Source organism: Staurois parvus, unplaced genomic scaffold (assembly GCF_062004578.1).
Source record: "Staurois parvus isolate SC_StPar_1 unplaced genomic scaffold, SC_StPar_1.0 ptg000313l, whole genome shotgun sequence".
Lineage (NCBI taxonomy): Eukaryota > Metazoa > Chordata > Amphibia > Anura > Ranidae > Staurois > Staurois parvus.
Genome location: NW_028318109.1, coordinates 76,180 through 100,910, shown reverse-complemented (window position 1 = coordinate 100,910; position 24,731 = coordinate 76,180). Strand labels below are relative to the sequence as shown.

At 41.7% G+C, this 24,731-nt stretch overlaps 1 protein-coding gene across 1 annotated transcript in view; it reads right to left on the bottom strand.

Annotated features, from left to right (window-relative positions):
* LOC149457567 (uncharacterized) overlaps positions 1-24,731 on the bottom strand; it is a gene marked incomplete at its 5' end in the record, with an annotated part of 278,900 nt that overhangs the window by 225,151 nt on the left and 29,018 nt on the right. Inside the window, 2 exons of the mRNA XM_089683530.1 lie at positions 13,664-13,717; positions 14,553-14,606. Of these exons, the coding sequence (XP_089539656.1) occupies positions 13,664-13,717; positions 14,553-14,606 (108 nt within the window). The remainder of the gene's footprint in view (positions 1-13,663; positions 13,718-14,552; positions 14,607-24,731) is intronic.

Here is a 24,731-nt window from a genome sequence, read left to right as displayed (position 1 = left end):
GCCCCCAAACTACCAAGCTAACAGGAGAGGACAGTGAAAGTACCCTTACATCCCCTAGGCCAGATATGGGAAGAGGGCAGTCAGTTGCAAGACCCAACTAGCTTCTCATCTGGGGCAGTTCCAAATTAACAGCTCTTGGGTCCTCTTGCTCAGGGATACCCTCAGGCAGCTGGGTGAAGAGGAGGATACATCAGAGGTCTGAGGAGGTACACTCTTCAAGAAGAGACTATTTCTAATCTAAATCTTGGTACATATTTGTTAAGGAGTTTTTCTCAAGTCCTATAGTTCCTTGGGCTTCCCATACAGACCCTTAGACCCCATCCAAGTTTAAGCCCTTAAAAAAAACCACAAAACCAAGCTCAAGGACTGTTTATTGATTCCAGCATGCAAAGTGTGAAAATGTGTGTTGCCTGGCTGTGCAGAGCCTAGGGGGACCCAATTCAAATTCAGCGGCCCTTAAGGGGGTAGTGCTACACATGTTAAGACACCCTACATTAGAGGCAATGTATTCTTTCAAAGCAAATACACATTTGCAGATCGGTACTGACTAGTATTTCAACATTTCTTCTTTTCTCTCCCTGACACAGCTAATGTGACCCCAGTGTTGACAGAGAGGGGTAAAAAGGGTCAAACAAGGATGCTCTGCAGATGCTCGAAGTCCTCCTTATGATCGTTGATATAATTTGTTGTTAGGATGCTGGCAGCTGGCCTGCACAGTGCCCGAGGTTGTAATGTTGCACAGTGGAAACCTGTGGCTTTGTGCAACAACAAAGCAGGCTTGATCCACCTGCAGGTGTTATATAATTTTTGAGCAATTGTTAAGCATTTTACCAAGCCATGCCTAAAGAACCCAGAAGGCACCCTGATTGAAAAAGACTGAATTAAATAACTAGAAAGATGGAGATAGATTTCTGTTTACCCATACTTTCCCTGTCAGATAATGATGTAAAGCTTCCATCCAATGCATCAACCTAGATCCTATTCCTATGTCTCAGGATTTCAAATATAAACCACCAGCCTACCCTGTCAAAGGCTTTCTCTGCATCAATTGACAGGAATAGAGCCAGGGCGTTTCTTTTTCCATGGATCAAGAATAATGTCTTAAGACAATTGTCTTTACCCTCCTGGCCTGACACAAATCCTTCCTGGTCATTATGAATCCATTTTGGAATAAAATTTTTTAATCTTTTGGTAGTTATTTTTGCAAATATCTTTACATCCATATTCAATAATGATATTGGCATGTAACTCATGGGGGCTGTTGAATCTTTTCCCTCCTTTAAAATAAGTGTTATACTGTATATACCAACAATGATTCCTCGTGCAGCTTGGCTCCACCCCCAGTGTATTCAGATATTCACATACTGTAGCTTAGGGAGAACCTGCCTTTGAAATCTTCTGTAGTACATAATAGACTATCCATCAGGACCTGGGTTTTTCACAGACGCCATGTTTTTTATTGCCCTCATCACGTCTTCTTGTGTGATCGGGCTCTCTAAATGTTCCAACTCTTCTTTAGGTACCGAAGTGAGGTCCAGCTCCTGCAGATATTGTTGTATTTCTGTAGTTTTTCTATGTCCCCCTGTAAATTCCTCTGTTTGACTAACCTTATATGATTTACTATAATATGTGTAGAATACCTTGGCAATTTCGGAGATGAGTGTACCAATCTATCGTTCTCATCTTCAATTTTCAAGATAAAGGATACATTCGTTTTTCTCTCAGAGCTTTGCCAAGCACTTCCCAGACTTATTACTCCATTGATACCTCTCTTTCATAACAATATGGAATACACGGTTTGTCTCATGCTCCCCACTCTTCCCTTTTCCTAATTAGTTCCTGCTTCTCTGGTATGCCTTTAGGCCTTGACTGCTTTTCCAAGTCTTGAATTTCTTTTAAAAGGGAACTTATTCTCTCATTTCTCTTTCTCTCTTTTCTTCTGCATTCCAATTTCCTCAATATAACCCTAATATAAGCCTTATGAGACTCCCAGAGGGTAGGGAGAGATACTTTTGGTGTATTATTGATAGAAAAGAACCCTTACAGCTCACGTTCTATCCTTTCAATTACCTTAGGGTCTTGTATGAGAGACTCATTCAATTTCCAAGTGACAGACAGGGTGATAGATTTAATTGACGCATCCTTTAAGGAGTTCAGAACTTGATATTCCAACAAGGTATAGTCAATCCTTGAGTAGGACACAGCTAATAAGTATAATCTCTGATTAAGGGATGTCTAATTCTCCATGTGTCTACTAATTGATGGTTCAGCAAAAATCTCTTGATCTCATTCTGACTTTGTGTCAGAATATGAGAGGCCCCTGAGGCATCAATCTACAGGTCTAGGCACATATTAAAGTCACCAGCTATAATCAACTTCCCTTCCTTAAATGCCATATGATTTCTCAAAACTCTCTTCAAAAACATATTTGTCTCTTTTTGGGGAATAGATGTTGGGAAGCGTGCACTCCATATTGAACAGCATCCCTTTAATAAATAAACACTGCCCCTCAGGATATGCCAACTGCTCCTTCACTGTAAGCATTGTACTCCTGTCAAACCCAATTGCTACACCTCTCAAATGTCTTGAGGTTGAATTGCTATAAAACCAGACAGGATAGCATTTAGAGATCATTCTGCACCTAGAAACATGCATTATGTGTGTGTCTTGCAAAAAGGCTATATTTGCCACATACTGATATAATTCCTTTTTATCCTAAACCTTTTACTAGGGATATTTAGACCCCGGACGTATGTCACTAGATTTAACAAGGCCATGGCCGGTCAAAGGAGCAGCCACCAGAATGGATTCCTGTTTAGGATCCAGAAAAAAAAAACAAAAACCCTAAAGGCCCAGCCATCCACTCTTGCTCTGCAGTCGGTCCCAGAAACACTCACCTTGGTGTCATCTCTTGTCTATACCCTTTGGGGGATCCTCTGTGACCTATATCTCCAGACATCTAACCAGTATTTCTTCTAAAGATATGAAATGCAGAGCTTATATCAAGTACCTGCTATCATATTAATTCCTATGTTCAAGAATCAAATTTGGGGAAGCCACAATGATTATCCAAGGTCAGGAATCACTTTAATTATTTTCCTTTCATGTCTTATTCCCCATCCCCTTGTCTTTCTTACCCATTATTTGAAGCCATTGCCTGTTTCCTAAAGGGGGTATTACTTCCTTTCTCTCCTCCCATCCCAGAAGAGCTGGAGGGGATAAATCTAACTTACTGCAAAAGTCCCGCAAGTTTTCTGGGACTCTAAGTACTGCAGTGTCACCGTTCTTTTTTCCTTTAAGGCAGGAAGGAAAGCCTCAATTGGTCTGTCAATGCATTTGCTCTATCAATGGTTTAAAGAACCTTCCTATTGCCAATGTTTCCTCTGCACGATCTGAATATATTTGGAGATCTACCCCTTCAAAAGAAACCCCAGGGGACAGCCATGCTTTCTTCATTATCATCGCGTTCTCCTCCCCATACTGAAACCTCACTATAACATATCTTGGAACATCCACTGTCTGACTTCTGAACCTTGTCACCCTGTGTACTCTGTTGATTTTTAATAATTTTTGAGGCCTCCTTTTCCATCATTGGCTTAAATATTCTTCTCATGACCAAGGATAATTTTTCATCCTGATATTTCACCAGTAAGCCTCTTATGCCTCAACGCCTACCGCTCCAAATGTCACACTACTACCAGCCGTAACCTCCGCAACCCTAACCCTCTCCCCCTACACTCTGCAGCTGATCATCTCCACGACAGCATCCTCCCCCTGTCCTGCCCTGACTTGGCTATGACTGCCTATAACAACGCGCTGTCAACAGCCCTTGACTCACTAGCGCCTTTAACCACATGCAACATCAGACCCCGACCGCTCCAGCCCTTGCAGACTGATCACACCAAAACCCTCAAATGACACAGTCGTGCTCTGGAGTGACTATGGCGCAAAACCAAATCCCAACAAGCCTCCACCCGCTACAAATCTGCCTTCCACACCTACACCTCCTCCCTCCACGCAGCCAAACAAGCCTACTTCCTGACCCTCATCAAGGACCTCTCCTCCAATCCTCGCTGACTCTTCTCCACCTTCAACTCTCTACTCTCTCCACCCCCACCTCCACCCAGCACCTCACTCACCGCCCTTGAGATTGCCAATCACTTCAAAAACAAGATTGACACAATTCGCAAGGACATCGCTGCAACTCACACTCCCTCTCAACCCGTCCCCTCTCACACAGCTACCCCCTCATCCCCCCTCTCCCTCGACATAACCCGCAGGGACTTCATCACTCTCCCTCCCTGGACCCCAATGACCCGAACAACCTCAGACCCATCTCCCTGCTCCCATTCACATCCAAACTCCTCGAGCGCCTAGTCTACACCCGCCTAAGCTCTCACCTCAACGACAACAACCTCCTCGATCCCCTACAGTCCGGCTTCCGTCCCCTACACTCCACCGAAACTGCCTTACTCAAACTCTCCAACAACCTGCTACCCGCCAAAGCTAATGGCCACTATTCAGTGCTCCTACTCCTTGACCTCTCTGTGGCCTTCGACACAGTCGACCACCCCCTCCTCCTCAAAAAACTACACACCCTCGGCCTCAGAGATTCTGCTCTCTCCTGGCTCTCATCCTACCTGTCACAACGCTCTTTCAGCATTACCTATAATGCTACCACCTCCCCCTCACTCCCCCTCTCTGTTGGGGTCCCTCAAGGCTCCATCCTCGGGCCCCTTCTCTTCTCCATCTACACCTCCTCCCTTGGCCAACTCATACACTCTCACGGCTTAAACTACCACATATATGCTGACAACACACAAATCTATCTCTCAACCCCCCACCTCACCCCCTCAGTCTCCGCCCGAATCACACACAACTACTGAGCGACATATCAGACTGGATGTCGCTCCACTTCCTTAAACTGAACTTCTCCAAAACTGAGTTTCTTGTCTTCCTGCCAGCCCAGACCTCACCCCCCCCCATTGACTTCTCCATCATGTCCAACAACGCCACCATCAAACCCGCCCTGCAGGCCAAAGTACTTGGTGTCATTCTGGACTCCAACCTATCCTTCCAGCCCCAAGTCCAATCTTTAACAAACTCATGCAGACTCCACCTCCGCAACATCGCCAAAATACTCACGTTCCTAACCCCAGAAACCACTAAACAGCTCATCCACTCCCTCATCATATCACGACTCGATTACTGCAACTCCCTCCTTACTGGCCTGCCTCATTGCTGGCTATCCCCAGTTCAGTCGATCCTGAATACGGCTGCCAGACTCATTCACCTTTCCAACCGCTCCATTTCAGCCACCCCCTCTGCCAATCTCTCCACTGGTTTCAGATTGCACAGCTGATCAAATTCAAAATCCTAACACTGATGTACAAAGCCGTCCACCATACTGCCCCAAACTACATCACCGACCTAATATCCAAGTACCACCCAGCACGTACACTCCGCTCCTCACAAGACCTCCTTCTCCCTAGTTCCCTGGTCTCCTCCTCCCATACCCGCCTCCAGGACTTCTCCAGGGTGTCACTCATCCTCTGGAACTCCCTGCCCCAACCCATCAGATTACCACCTCCTCTCCTCTCCTTTAGGCGCACCCTGAAAACCCACCTCTTCAGTTAAGCCTACCTCACCCCCTGCTAACTTGCCGACCTCCTCCACTCTTCCTACCACTCCATCCCCCACAGCTTTCTCCTCTTGTGCCACCATCCCCTCCCTCCTAGATTGTAAGCTCGAAAGAGCAGGGCCCTTGATCCCCTCATGTTTTGCATTGTATTGTTATTGTTCTGTCCCCCATTGTAATGTACAGCGCTGAGCGAACTATTGGCGCTTTATAAATACTGTATAATAATAATAAGCGCAAGTTTTTGCAACATCTCCGGTTCTCCTGCTCTTCAATTTTATAAAGTAAGGATCTATGCACTCTCTGTAAAGTTCTCATCTGCTCTCTCATCTCCTCCAGCACCTGATCATGCATATCTAGTTTTTCCTCCACCTACTCCACTCAATTAAAGACCTGCTCCAAGTCAACCCGCATTGCAGCAATATCCATTTTAAGTGACACTTCCAATTTTGCTAGAATCTCCACTAGAACATCTTTAGTTAAAAGTGCACCTGATTGTAGCTCCTACGGTGTTGCTGTATCCTCTGATGCTAATGTTGACTCTCTGCTATTAACTTCTATCAGTTCCCTGCTTTGTACTTTAAGGTTCCCCATGGGATTACGCCCAGAACTCCTCAGCTGGCCGGACACTTAGTTAACAGAGTGCACTGCTGTCACTTCATTTATTGCAGGCTTTTGCTTTCTAACAGCTGGCCAGGCCAGAGTTATCTTCCATGGTCTTCTGGGGCCCTCCTTGGTCAAGCTTTTCTCTGCTGACATATATTGCTGTATTCCCCTTGAGCTAGGAGCCATCTGCATCACCTTTGGTTTGCTCTCATAACTCTCCTCTGCTTTCCCAGCACTAAGCCAATATCTTAACCACCTTAATTTTCACAGTTGGCTCCTAAATTATTGCTCATTCAATAACCCAATACCATACATAATGGTATGGCTGGGTGTATGAATCAATGGATAGAGGGATGATTGTGTGAGTGGATGCCTGGATCAAAGTGCCTGCAAGTATTAATCTCAGTCCAATCAAGGAAATGTCCACAACAACAGATTTCACAATCCCACACTTTAGCCAGTAGACCAACCTTATATGTATGCTTGGCAATTTGAGCTGTTTGATTTTTAAATGTCACTCTTGCTGTAGCACAACCTACAACAAGAATGAAAACTTGCATTGAGTACCCCCAACATGTATAACTGTTCCTAAAAAACAAACAAAAAAAAGTGTGAGGTCTCCAAGGAGATCCGTTCTAGACCCTTCAGGGGGGATCTTCACTCAAAAAAAAGGCATAAGGCCCCCCTAAAGATCCACACCAGACCCTTAATTCAAGCATTTGCCATTTCGTCTTAGGAAGGCATAGCACAGTGACCCCCTCCCCCCCCAATATACAACTGTTAACTGATGCCAGACCCTTCTTATCAGACCAGGACATATACAGGCCTGCTCATGTCACATTCCAGTCTGGGAAAACCCTAATAAAACTCACAATTGCAAGCTTGAGCAATCTGAGAACTAACAGCTATAAGGTCATAAATAGCTCAGCTGAAAGGAATGGCCTATGCTAGGAGGTACCAGAGTGGATTAGGCCTCCACATCCCGCATATGAGAATGTGTTAACCGAAACCTGTCATATCTATATTTCAAAGCCAATTTCATGCTGGACAATAATCTGCATGTTAGCAGACTGTAAACGGTAGTTATTCAGAAATATGAATACTCATAGAAAACTGTATTTGGGATTTGGTCATAAATGTGGTGACCTCCCAGCAAACACCCCTTAAACTGGATGATTGGTCAGATTGTCTCTGTCAACATCCCTTTGATACCACAGAAAAGGGAGTACCAGGACACTTTTACAGCTTTCGTGTACTATCAACCAAGGAACATCTGTCAAGTTATGAGAGCCGATAATACCTTGCTCACACTTGATGAACTCTGCTAAAACCAAGGACTTTGGAAGTATTTACCTTTTTTACCTCTTTGTCTTGCTGTAGCTTGTTCTCTTTGTTACTTTGTAATTTCTTTGTTTTTGTAAATATTTTGTTTGCACCATTTTGACCTTTTTGTTATTAAACCCTATTTTGAAAAGTGTTGAAGTTGTCTCTAAATGCACTAATGCAAACTACAAACATTTATAGGGAATATCCAATTGCCTCTCGGGGGTCAGGAAGAAATGTTTTACCCATGCAGGAGCAAATTGGGTCATGGTTTGCTGTTTTTTTTTGCCTTCTTCTGGATCAGCTGTGGGTATAATATTATAACTTAAAGAGTGCTATTGTAGTATAATTCTCTGTATATACATATCTGTGGTGACAGTGTGTTATAGACGTTTATTCTAAAATCATAGTTGTTATAGCTAAGATTGTGAGTTTCCTCCTGCTCAGTAAAAAGGTGGTGGTGGTAGCTTATAGAGTTAATTGCTTAGTTAACATAACCCAGTGACCATTGCTCTCAGGCTGCTGGCACCTAGATTGTGGTCCTGAGAGCTGGAAAATCTTTTTGCAGGGTGCAGCTGAGAATGAAATGCCACGTAAGTGAAAGCTAGTTATGAGATTGGCCAGTCATTTGTCATGAGTTGGTGAGAAGGTCAGGCATCTGACATTTGGATTCATCACAGCCCCCCACTCCTGAACTATGCCAGGCCACATTAAAAAATAAGGGGGACCCCAGATACCACACCCCACAGGAATATGTAAGGGGTACATTCAGGGGCAGACTAACAACTCATGGGGCCCCCGGGCAATAGGGGATCATGGGGCCCCTGTGTCCTTGCCCACACTCAAAACACACCCAAAAAGCCTATAAAAGGTACCAGGGGCATTTCATGGGGCCCCATACTGACCCCGGGCCCTCGGGCAGTGCTCGAATGGTCAGTCTGTCCCTGGGTACATTGTACTCCTACATATTCACAAAAAAAGAAATGTAGCCTAGAAATAAAGACACCTAAACATTTCACATATCCTTTATTAAAAAAATTTAAAAATCTCCCAAAATTGTTACTTGTAAATCTATCATCAATTATTACACCTGCTGCCTTGCAAGAATTACCCAATGGACCCAAACACAATGGACCCAGTGACACTGCTTGCTGACCTGTCATCTGGTATATAAGGAAAGATGCTGGGATAGTAGTGACATCATTAAAAAAGTGTGGGATTCTAAAAAAATAAACATTACTCACCTCCCTACAACATACACACTCCCCTCCCAGCTGTCCTCTGCCAGTTCTAACATAGAGAACTGAGCAATCGCATGATATCTGATCACTCAGTCTTCTCTAAGTAGAGAGTGGTGACTATCAGTTACCGCTCTCTGCTCTGCCCCTACACTGCTCACTGGAGTGCCAGGCTGGGGAGGGCTGGAACGGCTGGCTCAGGCTCTCAGTGGCGCATTGAGAGGCTGAGCCAGTTGACGGTCAGGTATCTGGGTGGGTCCTGACATTATTGTCAAGATCCTTCTAGAGCCTTCAGTAACTGTGTGATGTTACCCCACTGTTGGCTGATTCTGGGCACCAAGAGAGCACAAATAAAGGCACTCCCATGCCCAAGAAGAGAAGTGTGGCTAAAAAAAGCTTTGGCCATACTTCTGTTTTAACCAAATATGACTATAGCCATACTTAGTCAATGTAATGGCTTTTATATAGCTAGTGATAGTATTTGGGCAGCAATGTCACTGCTACCCTCACCCCTTTGATTATATGGCTGGGCATTTCCAGTGACGTTGCTGGGCATGCAGCAGGTGCCTACACCAGATGCTCGCTTAGGAACCATTGACAAGGGGAGGCTCTCATATATAGCAGTGGTGGAAATACCACTTCTATATTTGATGCTCAACTCCTGCTGAAGAGGGGGCCAAATAGGCAAAAGGTTCAGATCTAGGTTTGGACCAATCCATTAGCTAATCCTGAGTAATGGCTAGAGCCAAGTACCTATTTAGCTGTCTCTAATCTTGTTCATACTAGTGCAGAGACTGGCATTTTTCTGTACCAAAAAAATGTGGTCTCTGCAAGGGCACACAGAAAACAATTGGTTTTTTTTATGTGCCCTGGTAGAGCACAGGCAGCAGGTGTTGAAGATTGCTGGACAGTAGTCTGCCGCATGTCTTCATTTTTGTACACTGCAGTTCTCTGTCTGTGTTCCTATGCACTGCAGCTGATCTGTGCTGCATAAAAATGAATGAAACATAATTTTGTCATATAATAAAGTTAAAGGGAAAAAACAGAAAAAAAGTAAACAGTGTCTTGCATTGTAAGCTAATACCTCCCATGAGAGCCTACACAATCTTGCCCAATGGATTGCTTTCCTGTGTGGATAGTATAAATGAGCCCTTAGGGTACCATTCTTGCCAATGACCATAAATGAAAGGAGCATTCTTCCTACTTATCCCCAACATAACAGTGCACTCATCCCAACAATTTAAGAGACATGCTACAGGTATCTCTCACTGAATAGCACTGTAAAATGTGCTTCTTTCACTAACCAATAATACAAGTGTGCTTGGCTCTTCATTAGTGGTCATCTATGTAAGGAGATAATATCATTGTTTATTTTCTGGCTATTATTATTTGTTTCATTTTAATTTCAGAATTATTACTAAAAAAAATTTTGGAATGCAGATTTTGCCATGTCACATAATTATTTCTGGTTCAAAAAGTGTTTCAACTTGCAAACCAGAGGTATTGCAATGGGGTATAAATTTGCCCCCAGCCTAGCCAATCTCTTTATGGGTAGATGGGAGGAAGAGGTTACCCATTCTGAAAGCTGGTCAGAATTGATTTTTTACTGGCTCTTTATAGATTATGCACTGTTCCTTAGGAGGGGGGATACAATCAGTCTAGAGAATTTCATGACTATTTTAAATAACAACAATTGGAATATCAGGCAAGTTATAATCCTATACCCACAGCTGATCCAGAGTAAGAAAAAAAAACCCAGCAAAGCATGATCCAATTTGTTCCTGCAGGGGAAAAAAATCCTTCCTGATCCCGCGGGAAGCAATTGGATATTCCCTGTATCATCTTTACCTATAAATGTTAGTATCCAGTTATAGTATGTGCATCAAGGAAAGAATCCAGGCCTTTTTTTAAAGCAATCTACTGAGCTGGCCAGAATAAACTCTTGGGGAAGTCTATCCTTCCTGAATTTCCAAGGGTCTTGTTCCATAGGTTACCTAATCTGAGAGATAAAATTGCCCCTAATGGTATAAATCTCATACTAAAAATGTATTTTTTAAAGAACTTAAAGGTTTTTACTCTTGCAATATTTGTGTAATCTCTAAATTGAGTGAGAAAATTCACCTCCTTTCAATCTATGAGTAAAGGTAAACATTATAATATTGATTCATTCATGTCCTGTAATATCAAATGCATAGTTTATTTACTACAATGTCCATGTAACAAACAGTATATTAATAGGACAAGTTATGGGAACATATGTATAACATCAGAAAGGGTTTCTGTGTTTACAACCTGTGAGCACATTTTAGTCAGTACCACCAAAATGATCCTACAGGTATTAATTTTTCAGTATCGATAACATTAACCCACACTGGCAAGGATGTAATAGAATGCAAGAAGTCTTCAGATTAGAGACTCGTAGGATTTGTCAAATGCAGACTCAAACCCTGCAGTGCCTCAGGGATTGAATGACAATATTGACATAAACTGATTTATTGATAACAGTTGAATACAGAAGGTCCCCCAGCTTTTAATATATTATTTTATTATATTGTTTTTTATTTTTATGACTCAGTTTTATTGTTATTCTTATTAAACATACACTTTTTTTATCTCATATATTTTGTATTTCAATGGTTTTTATTAATTTATAACAATTAACACATGAGCAACAAATCATGCCCATGCAGGGGCTATCAATTGCACATAAAGGAACTAAAAATTAGAGAAATCAGTGCTATAACACCAACAGGGCAAAAGATACACCCACGCAGGAGCCATCAATGTATCTCATATATATATCTCTTGTATATGTTTGTATAGCCTCGTATCTTATGTGATGTATTTGTTCTACATCAAATCATAGTTGGTGTAAGATTGTGAGCCTGTTAAATTGCCTGCTCAATGCAGATATGTGCTTTTACAACTGATAGGTCGATGCTTCAATAAAATAGTATGAGCTGATATACTTACATTGTGTGTTTTTGGATCAGTCAAACTTGGCTGTCAGCCTTGCTGTATAAAGTTTATGTACCTGAAACTTTCAACAAAATTGTGCCATGGGAGCTCAATTAATATGAGGCTTTTGCACTGTTCAAACATGGCCACCATTTTTGGATTCCCATACGGCTTCAATAAAATGGCATCGGTTCATTCTGTGTAATGACCGGCTTTCTGGCAGGCTATTTAAACAAGAGGAGCGGATGAGTCAGCATGAGTTAGTGTCACTGAAGAAATGCATGTGCATGAAATTCACTGGGCGGAGCTTTACATTCTGACATCATGCCCCCTGCTTCCAGTTCCAGGATCAGTGTTGTACCCATGCTGTGGCTTGAAACGTAGCTGTGATGGAAAACTCTGCTTGGATATATGTGCACTGATGAATAAAATGTTACACTATATATACCATGCTCTGTGGCTCCCTGTGGTGAACATTCCTCCTAGGTTCAAAACATTGGTGGTGGGATGGCCCCAGTTTGGAGAGCAGGATCATAATAAGAGTCTGCTTTTCCACATTGTGGAGCCTTCCATTTACTCATGTGTTGTTTGCTGCCTTCTCTTTGCAGCTTAAAAGCTGGTGAGTGTGCATGGGTGGGGAAACACATATGCACCTGGTGAAACACTTTATGGCTGGAAGACTGCAACATACTGGTGATTAATAGATTTGTCACTGGTTGAAAAGAAGATTTATTTCTACACGCTTTCATGTAATTGTCCCCTTTTTCCTGTATTTTATCCTGTGTATTTTTGTGTTTTCTTTGTAAAAATGGTTTGAGAGGCTGCCTTTAAAGGCACTATAAAAAATAAAGTTTATTATTATTATTATTAATATTACTATTATTATTACATTGGGCTATTTGTTGATGCACTTTTGTTTATATACTGACACTTTAATTCTGTGGACTTTTTGATTAGTGCATTTTCAATACCTTTCCACTTTATTTATATGGTTTGTTTGCATACGAATTGAGGTAATTATTTTATTTATTAGGTAACGCTGCATTTTTTATCTATTTTGTATACAGTAGAGCAGAGGGATGTTTTTTACCTCGTAATATATGACCTAAGGCAGCCAAACAGACTACAGCTTAATTAAACAGAAATCATCTGAAAAATCCAGCCATGGATTGCTTGTTTAGGAAGGGAGTACCTGCTCCAAACCAATATCTATGAGATTGCAGGATCTCAGGATTATCTCAGATCGATACCATAAAGTTACATCAAGTCAAATACATTTATGAAACTTTCACATAGATTGCAAGTGGTATTTGTATATATTCTACATTAGATAATTCATGCTGTAACTTTATTGGAATAAATGTATGTTGATTGCATGCTCAAAAACAACCTACTCTAACTTCTAGACCCAAGATAATGTTTAAATTCCTTGGGTATATAACCTATGTAGGCAACAAAAAAAAGAGAAACTAAATTGCTTTCTGAAAATACTACTACAACTTAAATCATAGTAGTTCAAAATTGTGATTTTGTTTCTTTTTTTCCTGCTTACAGAGTTTAGAACAGACATTTTATGTCACAGTCTCAAAAGATACATACAAAAGCAATGCTCAGCTTGTAGTTTTACAGTCATGCAGCAGATAATACATAAACACTTACTATAATTTATCTGCAATTATATAATACCGTTTAACATACAGATACACAACTTGAACTTTGCTCAGTCTATAAAAGCCTGTGATTGGAAAAAGTAATTAAATTCTCTACTGCAGTTTTGCACAGCTCACTTTATTTCTTTCTTGCTCCACTGGGCCCAATGAGACTAGTTCCCATTTACAGTGCAAACTGTGGATTTTCATTGTAAGACAAATATGCATATTAAAGAAAAGAACATCAGTACCTGGTCACCCTTCTCTCCAGACAGGCCAGGGAAGCCACGTTCACCTTTGATACCCTAGAACAAAATTCCAACAACAGTGCAATCACTGGATTTCATTTCAAGCTCTGTTAACTACATTGCTTCAAATGAACTGTACAATTCATTTTAGTAGCATGCAGAGTTACCAGGAATCTGTCATACACTATTCATACACATAAAACCTCTGGACTAAAAATGATCTTTTTTTCTTCTTTATTTTTCTCTGTGCTCTGCAATGACAAACTATATTTCTAAAGCTGAGGATTTTCAGTCAAAGACTATATCTCCGAATAAGATAAAGTCTTTATATGAAAAACAGTTAGAAAACAAGATACATGAATATCTATTTACATTAAAAAAACAAGTGAGAAGACGAAACATGAAATCGAGAAACTGTAAGTACAGAGATTCATAGGTCTGCATGCAATAGGATATCAGGATTGATAAAGTTGTCACTGATTCATTATTGTCCAGTATTCTGAGTATGAATCTGTGCTCTGCAATCCCATTCTAGCTCACCACCTAGCTGTACTGAATATACTACGAGATATAGTTTCATCATGACATGTTGATTAGCAATCTGTTCTTCACTTTCATCACAACATTCTTTTATCTATACAAAATAAATGTATTCCTACTGAGCAGCTGTCAGTGCCATTACATGGGTCTGACATCCTGTTTATTTTGGGAAGTTGATTGCTTCATCTATACTGATCACCAGAATATATGTTTGATAGCAAACAGATTTTTCTTCTATGTTGCTGATAGAAATGTATGTATGGCTTTTAATCCCCCCCTCCCCCAAAAAAAAAAGAAAAGAAAAAAAAACAACATGAGAATATTTTGGTTAGTACTCACTTTCTTCACTTACCTTAGGACCTTCTTTGCCAGGTATCCCAGGAGGACCTCTTGGGCCAGGATCACCCTAGCAGAAATTCAGTTACAAGAGTCAGTGGAATGCTATATCAGAATAGAATACTTAATAATTACTGATCGCTTTAGCATCAGCAACTACTGCAACAAAAGTCAAGGACTTTCTAAAACTATATTATTTTTACACAGCAGGGTAAACTGAACTTTTGGGTGTTACATTACATTAGGTCTTGTTGATTAAAACAGTTGTAAAGTGACTTGTTTAGAGTAACAAATTATTCCCCAGCTTACATTTTCAACAGCATAGAAAATTATATGACATATTAAACTGGTTACTATGAGCCATGCCTCTGCCATTGTGTGTATACACATTTAACTTCTTGCCTGCTGTCAAAAAACATATCCCGATTTAATCAATGTCAGTAAACTATTAAAATTCCTATTTTCACATTTCAGCTAAAACATGTAGTTTTCTGCTATCAATTGAGTGAAATACACCCAAAGCGCAATGACAGTACAGTCAGGCTATGACAAGAATTTATGTGATTGATCACAATTGATTGTCAAACCTTTAACATGTAAGCCAGAAGACATATATCAATGGACACACTTCTTGTTCAAAACCTCTGTGAACTTGATGCCCTGATTAGTGGGTGTATAAAACTACATAAACCTATATCAGCTTTTATTTTACATGGAATTCCGGATGTTTCTCAAACAACAAAAAGTCATATATTCATTTACAAAATAAAACATGAAATGCTTATAGTAAAACACAAGCAACCAAAAAAGGTTGTTATTCTTTTGTCCTGAAATGCAATAATCTACCCAAGAACCAGATGCAATCTTGTACCGTACATGTAGAAAAAATATATTGCTAGTGCAATATATACAATCTTGTAAAATCAAAATAAAGTGCTTGCAATAAATAATACAAGTGTGTGTAGTAAACAGTGCTCTCAAACAAGTTAAAAAAAAAATAAATTATCATGTGCTAATCTTTTGTGCTCAAAATCATTGGTTTAATAAATTATTAAGTAAACTTACTGTGCTCTGTGCAAAAGTACATTTAAACCAAAAATACTGTATATTCTGTAACTGTGTCCAAGTGCTCCAATCAATTCACAAATAATAGTGTTTTGATCCATTACCAGGGGCGGACTGACACTCATGGGGCCCCCGGGCAATAGGGGATCATGAAGCCCCTGTGTCCTTGCCCAAACTCAAAAAAGCCTATGGAAAAGGTACCAGGGGCATCTCATGGGGCCCCCTACTGACCCCGGGCCCTCGGGCAGTGCCCGAGTTTCCAAATGGTCAGTCCGCCCCTCTCCATTACACATTATGGGATTGATTTACTAAAGGCAAATGGGCACTTGGAAGTGCACTGAAAGTGCAGTTGCTCTAGATCTGAAGAGAACATGCAAGGAAAATAGAAAAAAAACAGCATTTTTCTTGCACATGATTTGATGTAAGAAATCAGCAGAGTTTTGCCTCATGTCAGAGCTTCCCCTTGGATCTTAAGCAACTGCATTTGCAGTGCACAGTATATTTACCTTTATTAAATCAACCCCAATGTGTTCTCCCCTTTATTCTTCTATCCACAGCACATCAGTGTTAGCAATCTGTGCAGCAATATTCTCCATGCTTCTCTGATCAGCAACACAGTCTACCCATCAGAGCCTTTGACACTAATAATATGGGTCTCAAATCACTTTCAGGGTAAAAGGCTCTGGTGAGTAGGCTATGTTGCTGAATAAAATATAACAATATGTGTGGCAACATGGGGAGGGGTTTACTAAAGGGAAATAGATGGTATAAATATTGGAGTGATTATGGGGCTATTACCTCACTGATGAAGAAGGACCAAATAGCCTTTGAAATGCATTGGGTTGTTGGTGGGAGCGTGTGAGTAAAGAGCATCTCTACTGATTGCCAGCCTCAGACAGGAATTAGCAGAGAAGTTGTATCCCTTTAACTGCTTGTGACATAGAAGGTTTTGTATGCAGGATTATTTATTTTTTTGGCTCAAAAAAGTATAGGGGGGTATGCGTTTATTGTTTATTTTTTTAATCTCGTTATTAGGTTTATTAAAGTTAAAGAATACAAAACAGAGCCTCTGGGCATACCCCGGATTGATGTTTTACAACCAAAACAAAAGAACAATAACACATTCAACAACTTCACCCTCTAAACAATCTAAACTAGGCAATTCCAAGTGCAGTCAATGACCAGGACAGTTACAGGATCCAAAAAGGAGCAGATGTACATTGGAAGGGGTCATGTAAACCAGAATAGCTTGCACATTCACTTTACACTGTATCCTGGGTGGAAAACCTCACTCCCTCTTTTCATGTATCGTTGTTATTTACAGTAGAGGATGATTCCAGCCAAATGTCCCATATTTTATGGAACTTGTTTGGGCACACTCCTTGAGATGAACCTCAGTTTATAGAGTGGGTTAACCAAGTTTATTAATACTTTCTAGCTGTTCACTGTTGGGGGCTGGTTGCCCTTCCATTTTAACACTATAGCCTTTCTGGCATAAAAGAGCAATAAGCCAATCAGTGTTTTAGTCACCCTAGTGAATACTAGTGCATTAATCAGGCTAAAAAAGCACAACTCCACAGTGTGGGAGATCTTAATAGTAGTCAGGGAGTGAATGCAAAAAATTATCTCTGACCAAAACACCCTAATACTAGGGCAATGCCAAAAAATATGGATAAAGTCTGCCGGTGCGTTTCCACAATGCCAGCATTGTGGGGATACCTCAGGGTAAATTTTGTGTAGTTTGGATGGTGTCAAATAAACCATGTGTAATATTTTTAATTGGATTAGTTTATCTCTCCTTGCCACCAATTGAGAGAGGGGATAGTCCCAAATGTCTTCCCAATCCTCCACATCCAAGTTCTCAACCTCCACCCACCACTTCGTTTGTAATGGTTCGAGACCCACATGCATCATGCAAAGAAGTGTTTTATAAATTGTTGACAATGGTCCGTTAGAAGACTCCCCAAGTCATCAGCCAACAAATACAATTGATCAGTGTTAAATTGTGCTGAAAGGCATGGCAAAGTTGCAAGAATCGGAAGAAGTGCGTATTAGGTAAGTCATGTTGTGTTTTTAGTTGGTCAAAGGTAACCAAGAACCTCATTTCACATATGTCACTTAAATATTTAACACCTTTCGAGGCCCAGACTGAGGGGTCAGGGAGGGTATCGAATTCAGACAAGGTAGGATTCTACCATAGTAGCGTGCAGAGACCAAAATGTAGAGTCCGGAGAACACTTAGGCACAGTATAGCACCAGGCCCTAATGACTGCTTTCATGGACAGTGTGAGGGGAGGGAATGAGGCTCACTCACCGAGGTACAGTAGGTTACATAGTGTTTCGAAGGAAACTGAGTAGGCTGCTTCTAAGACCTCAGAGGAATTTGTGTCATCTGAAATGAGCCAATTATAGGCATGGGTGAGAAGGCCAACTAAGAAATACATATGAAGGTCAGAACAGCCTAAACCACCCTGGCAGAGGAGAGTATCCTACCCAATTTAATTTGGGCCATAGGGGCTTTGTATAATAGTTGGAACCATTTACGGAAGGTAGGGCCAATCCCCAGAGTTTCCAACATAGCATCTAAATACTACCAGTGGATGGGATCAAACGCTTTTTCTACAGTTGTGACCAAAATTATTCAACCCCCAATGCTGTAAAGGGGTTTAGGGACTATAGTGTACATTTGGAATTGTATTCAGAATCAAATCCTACAAGGACGTTGTAACTACCCAAATGCAACTAAAATGACATCAATTGTTTATGTAATACAGTAGTAAATGGTTCTTATGTGGTTTCTTCATTGCCACAATTATTCAACCCCTTAAAGACTACCACTCTGAAGAACAGAGGTTCATACAGGTGCTTTCCATCAGGTATTGAAAACACCTGTGGATGTCACCGAGCAGCAATCAAGCATAATAAGCACCAATTAGGCAGCTTTAAAATGACTGTGATACTCAGCTCCTTCTAGACATTTACTGGTGTGGTTACAAACATGGTGAAGGCAAGAGAATGGTCCAGGAAGACAAGAGAAGAGGTGATTTCTCTTCACAGGAAGGGCAATGGCTATAAGAAGATTGCAAAGATGTTAAACATACCAAGAGACACCTTAGGAAGCATCATTCGCAAATTCAAGGCAAAGGGCACTGTTGAAACGCTACCTGGTCGTGGCAGAAAGAAGATGCTGACTTCGACTGCTGTGCGCTACCTGAAGCGTAGAGTGGAGAGAAGTCCCCGTGTGACTGCTGAGGAACTGAGAAAAGATTTGTCAGATGTGGGTACAGAAGTTTCAGCCCAGACAATAAGACGCACACTGCGTAATGAAGGCCTCCGTGCCAGAACTCCCAGGCGTACCCCCTTGCTGTCTCCAAAGAATAAGAAGAGTCGACTGCAGTATGCCAAAAGCCATGTGGACAAACCACAAAAGTTGTGGGATAGTGTTCTGTGGACTGATGAAACAAAATTAGAACTGTTTGGGCCCATGGATCAACGCTATGTTTGGAGGAGGAAGAACAAGGCCTATGATGAAAAGAACACCTTGCCTACTGTGAAGCATGGTGGAGGGTCAATCATGCTTTGGGGCTGTTTTGCTTCTGCAGGTACAGGGAAGCTTCAGCGTGTGCAAGGTACCATGAATTCTCTTCAGTACCAGGAGATATTGGATGGAAACGTGATGCAGTCCGTCACACACCTGAGGCTTGGGAGACGTTGGACCTTTCAACAGGACAATGATCCCAAGCATACCTCCAAGTCCACTAGAGCATGGTTGCAGAGGAAAGGCTGGAACATTTTGGAGTGGCCATCGCAGTCACCAGACTTAAATCCGATTGAGAACCTCTGGTGGGACTTAAAGAAAGCAGTTGCAGTGCGCAAGCCTAAGAATGTGACTGAACTGGAGGCCTTTGCCCATGAAGAATGGGCGAAGATACCCGTAGATCGCTGCAAGACACTTGTGTCAAGCTATGCTTCACGTTTAAAAGCTGTTATAACTGTAAAAGGATGCTGTACTAAGTACTAAGATTGAATGTCACTTGGGGGTTGAATAAAACTGATAATGCTGTGAGCACAGAAAAGACATTTGTGGTTATTTCATTATAACTGTTATGTTATATTTGTCTGACCTACAAGTGCCTCTTTAATGTAAATGTAAGCAAGATGACTGAATGATCAAAAGCAATGTCAAACTGGCCAAAACACTCAATTTCAGTGGGGGTTGAATAATTTTGGTCACAACTGTATGTCTAATGCCACTAGTTCACTAGTGGCAGATTCTTCTGATGGAAGCTGGAGGTGTGTAAGAACTTGTCGGAGATTTACATCAGTAGATTTGCCTGGCATAAATCCCGTTTGATCTATGTCAATTAATGCAAGGAGCATCTTCATCACTCTTGACACTAGGACCTTGGTAAGAATCTTAATGCAATGTTTCAGGTCCTTGCCCAATTTCGGAATAAGGATCATATGGGCCTGGTACAAGGATGCTGGTAATTCATTCAATTCTAGACACTGGGAAAACAATTGCTGCAGCTTGGGAGCCACTACAGGAGCATTTTATTTGTACCACTCCCCAGGGAGACCATCAGGTCCTGGAATTTTGTTTTCTGGGAAAGAGTGAATGGCCGACTCAATTTTCAGGGTTGACAAACAAGTCTCCAGAGCCTCTTTCTCTGTAATGTAGAGGGTTGGCAAGGAGAGTTTTTCCAGATCAGCAAAAAGTAAATGAGAGGGTAGAGGTGAAGGTTGGTTATATAAATTACTGTAATATAGTTCAGATTCTTTCAAAATATCTTGTGGTGAGGTAATTGCTGCAACAGAAGCAGACTGGAGCTCAGGTACTACTGTTTGGTAATAGGGATCCCCCACAATATTAGCAAGGAGTTTCCCATTCCTATCTTCAGACTCAAATAATTTCCCTGCCAGTGCCCTGGCATCTGAGTGGATAAGACTAGTGAAATACATCTTTATGTCCCATCTGGTTTGTGCCAGTCAGGAGTAGTTCTCAGAATTTGGTGCTGCCGCAAAAACGGTTGCAGCTTTAGCCTCTTGCTCTTCAAGCCATTTTATCTGAGAGGCGTATTCTTTGATTGAGGTATTGTATTCTCCTCTGACAGTGGCTTTGTACACCTCTCACACAATCAATGAGCAAGCTGAGTCCACATTTAAGGCCCAAAAATCAGACAAACTTTTTGTGACTATCTCCTGTACCTTGGAGTCCTGTATTCATCTAGGCGTTAGTCTCCAGCAACCAGGGTCCCACCAGTCCCCAACCCTCGAGGCAAGCTCGAGTGATTTGACAGTCCCACTGGCAGATAGGACACAACCTGTACATGTGATAGGACTGTGGGAGACCCAAACATTAAGTCTTAGACCCAGATATAAGAGGTGTGGACCTAAGGAGAAGAATGGAATAAAGGAACGTATACGTGGTCCAGAGTGATCCACTGCAGGATCCTCTGTTGTGGTGCCCTGAGAATAGTTATGGCTTTTGGTAAAGAGTACAGGGTCTCACAGTACTCCTGCAATAAAGATAAGGAGAGGCACAGCTTACCAGTCCCAGTCACGTAGCAGGAAAAAACATCCGATTCAGAGAGTTAAGTTGAACCACGGACCACCAATAATCACCAGAAAATCAACGCAGTGTAGCCAACCATTCACTCACGGCCTCAGGAGAATCAAAGGACTGTACAGTGCCCTCATAAGGGACACGCAGGCAACTTGAATATAGTATGGAATGATTTTCTCACAGAGCCATCTATGGACATTAGTAAAGGACTTGCGCTTCTTTTGGACCTCAGCCAAGAAGTCAGGGTATAGATGAACTGTAGTGTTTTCATGAGGCAAAGAGGGGTGCTTACGTGCTTCACTAAGTATAAGGTCATGATCCCTGTAGTTTAAGAAGCAGATGAGGAAGGGACGCAGTGGAGCACCTGGCGTCTTCTTCCCAGCGGGCACTCTACACGCTCTTTCCACTACATAAATAGGCACCATGTTTTCCAGATGGAGAAGCTCCTTAAAGAAGGATTCCACAAATTCTCTAGAGTTCTCCCCCCCCGCCTCCTTCGAGGAGGCATAGGATGAAGACATTATTACGCCGGGGCCTGTTTTTGGCATCATCTGCTTTAGCTGCTAGGTTCTGGACTGTAGATTGCAGGGATTGAAAAAGATCTGTATGTTGAGCCATAATATCTTCTGTAGCAGAGATTCTGTCCTCAGTCTCGGACAGGCTGCCCCTTATCTTGTCCAGATCATTTCTAGTGGGGTTAGACTTCTCAGCCACCCAATCAATTCAGACTAGCAAAGATGTTTTGTATTGTTAGATGGCTTTCAATATGTTGAGGTGTTGGTTTCTCCTTGTGTGGCAGGTGCTGTAGCACCATCTGGAGCTGCCACCATCTTCAGTTCAACCAGGAGTGTGTGGAGCTTCCCAGGGACCTTTGGAGCTGACTGCTTCTTCCTAGCTGGGATGACATACCAGCAGGTGCAGGAGTACAGTGAGGATGTGTGCAGCTCTCCAGGATGAAAAACCGGCAGGAGGGAATGTGGAACCTGCTCAGGAAGAGGCAGGCTAGCGGGAGCTCCTCAGGCTGGTGTCTGCGCAGGTCTACATCTGACCACGCCCCTCCTGAAGTATGCTTTTTTGATGCTTTATTGCAAAACTTAAACTTGGATAGGTTCAGGGTAACTGACTCCAGCACCAGAGCGGTGGCCACAGCAGACAGTCTCAGAGATATTTCACACCAGCTTGTACTCACTAATGTTCTTGGATAGGTGGATGCCACCTTGCAGTATCTTCCAGACACCTCTCCAGTGATACCAGGCCTGATCCCCACACAAAAAAAAGTCCCTCAGTCACCTGCAACTTTCCATAGAATAGACCTCCCAGTTATCCAAGCTGGGACCTTGTTGAACAGCAGACACATGGCGAGTCTGCCCAAAAGGACAGCAGCCCTTCAGGCCATGGTCTCTTCCTCCAGGACAAGGGAAAATGTCACCAGCACACCGAGGATCACCAATATGGGTCCAAAAGTTTTAATGAACGATCACATAGTTACAGCAAGGCAATGTTTCGGAGTCTCGCAGGACCCCTTCATCAGGCATGTGACCTGTTGAATGGGTCTTGTGAGACTCCAAAACGTTGCCTTTCTGTAACTATGTGAACATTCATTCAAACATTTGGACCCATATTGATGATCCTCAGTGTGCTGGTGACATTCTCCCTTGCTGACTCTGTTCGGTTCCAGCCGGCGGTCAGTGAAGCACCCACTTATACACACAGCCATTTTTAATGCAGGAACAAGTGTGTTGGGATTGTACACTTGCATTCCTCCAGGACAAAAGACCCCCCTATTTTAGGTCTCAGTATTTATACACTCTCCCATCCACCATCTGGGCACACTCTCCCAAAAGATTGGCCAGGACTGCATCCCAGTCCACTATATTCCAGAACCTTTCCAGACAAACAGGGGGAAGCAGTCAACCCTGCAGCAAATGAAACACACAGCAGACAAAAATAATCAAATACAGCTCAACTGACTATAGTTAGCCCAGGATAAACTTACTTAACCTAGCACCTATCTAGCAGGCTGCTTCATTTAGGAGAAGTTTGTCCTCATTTTCTTAGTTTCTATTTATTTTATAATTTTGTTTTCTGTTCAATAAGTTTTTTTTATAGGTAAGCATTCTTGCAGCACTGGTTATATGTGGATTGGATGGTCATGCTTACAGCCCAGTGGGTTCATAAGAAAAAAGTAGTTTGATCCAATTACTTACAGAGAAGTAGGTACTGACATGTTCTTAAATATTGCAGAATTTCTCTAAAAGTCTGCTTCAGGCAAAAGTAAATCTTATTTTTTCGAATCCTGGATAGTCTGGGGAAGGTTTAGGATCCTAACCTTACAGCTGTTTCCATTCTCTTGGCAAATTATTTAAATATAAATGAACCCACAGTAAGAGGGACTTGTCAAGATAGTTTACACACCTTTTATAGACTGTGAACTGGCATCATCTGTTGACACTGTTATATGTCCAGTTGGATGAAGGCCCAGGAGAAAATCCAGAAAACAGTTGACATATTATTCCTTCTGGATTTTCTGATATACAGTACTTTGGCATCTCTAAAGAAGTCTGTTGCCATGCAACCTACTCTAGAACTATCGGGTGGAAGATGAGATGACCTGTGAATGTGTTTACAATATTTTACAATTTAGAATATAATACCAGCTTGTTCTGAACTGATATCAACCAAGATGTATACACATTACTGCACATTGGTGGGATTACTGTAAATAACGCCAGAGAAATAAATGAATGCACCTTTTATTTCACATGTTTATTTTTTCAATAGTCAGGATGTTTTAATTCAGCATAGGTAATGTCAAAATTAGCTTTGCAAGAAGTTACTGTGTGTCAGTTTAAAGTTTACATCAGGCTTTCTGTGTTTGATTGTGGGGGGGCACACTGTAGGCCAATAAAAGGGATGGTAAGGTACCTAGTTTGGTTATATGAATGTTTTCAGGATTGCAATGGCTGTGCTCACTCTGTAAGCCAATAGAATGAATAACATGGTACTGAGAAGGGTAAGGAGGTATTTTAGTTTTGCAGTGAAAGTGTCCACTCTGCAAGAAAATAGAAGGTACACTATAATGCCAAATGTGTTGGGACACCCCTCCAAATCTTTGAATTCGGGTGCTCCAATCACCTCCACAGGTGTATAAAATCAAGCACCTAGGCATGCAGACTGCTTCTACAAACATTTGTGAAAGAATCGGTTGCCACCTGTACAATAAGTCCATCCATTAAATTTCCCTGCTACTAAATATTCCACAGTCAACTGTTAGTGGAATTATAACAAACTTTAAGCAACTGGGAACAACAGCAACTCACCCATGAAGTGGTAGGCCTTCATGACAGAGCGGGGCTAGTGCAGGCTGAAGCGCACAGTGTGCCGAAGTCGGCAACTGTCTGAAGAGTCAATAGCTAAATACCTCCAAACTTCATGCGGCCTTCAGATTAGCACAACAGCCAAACAGCTGCATCCAAGCCTTACATCACTAAGTGAAAGGCAAAGAATCAGATGAAGTGGTGTAAACCACGCCACCATTTGACTCTAGAATAGTAGAGATGTATT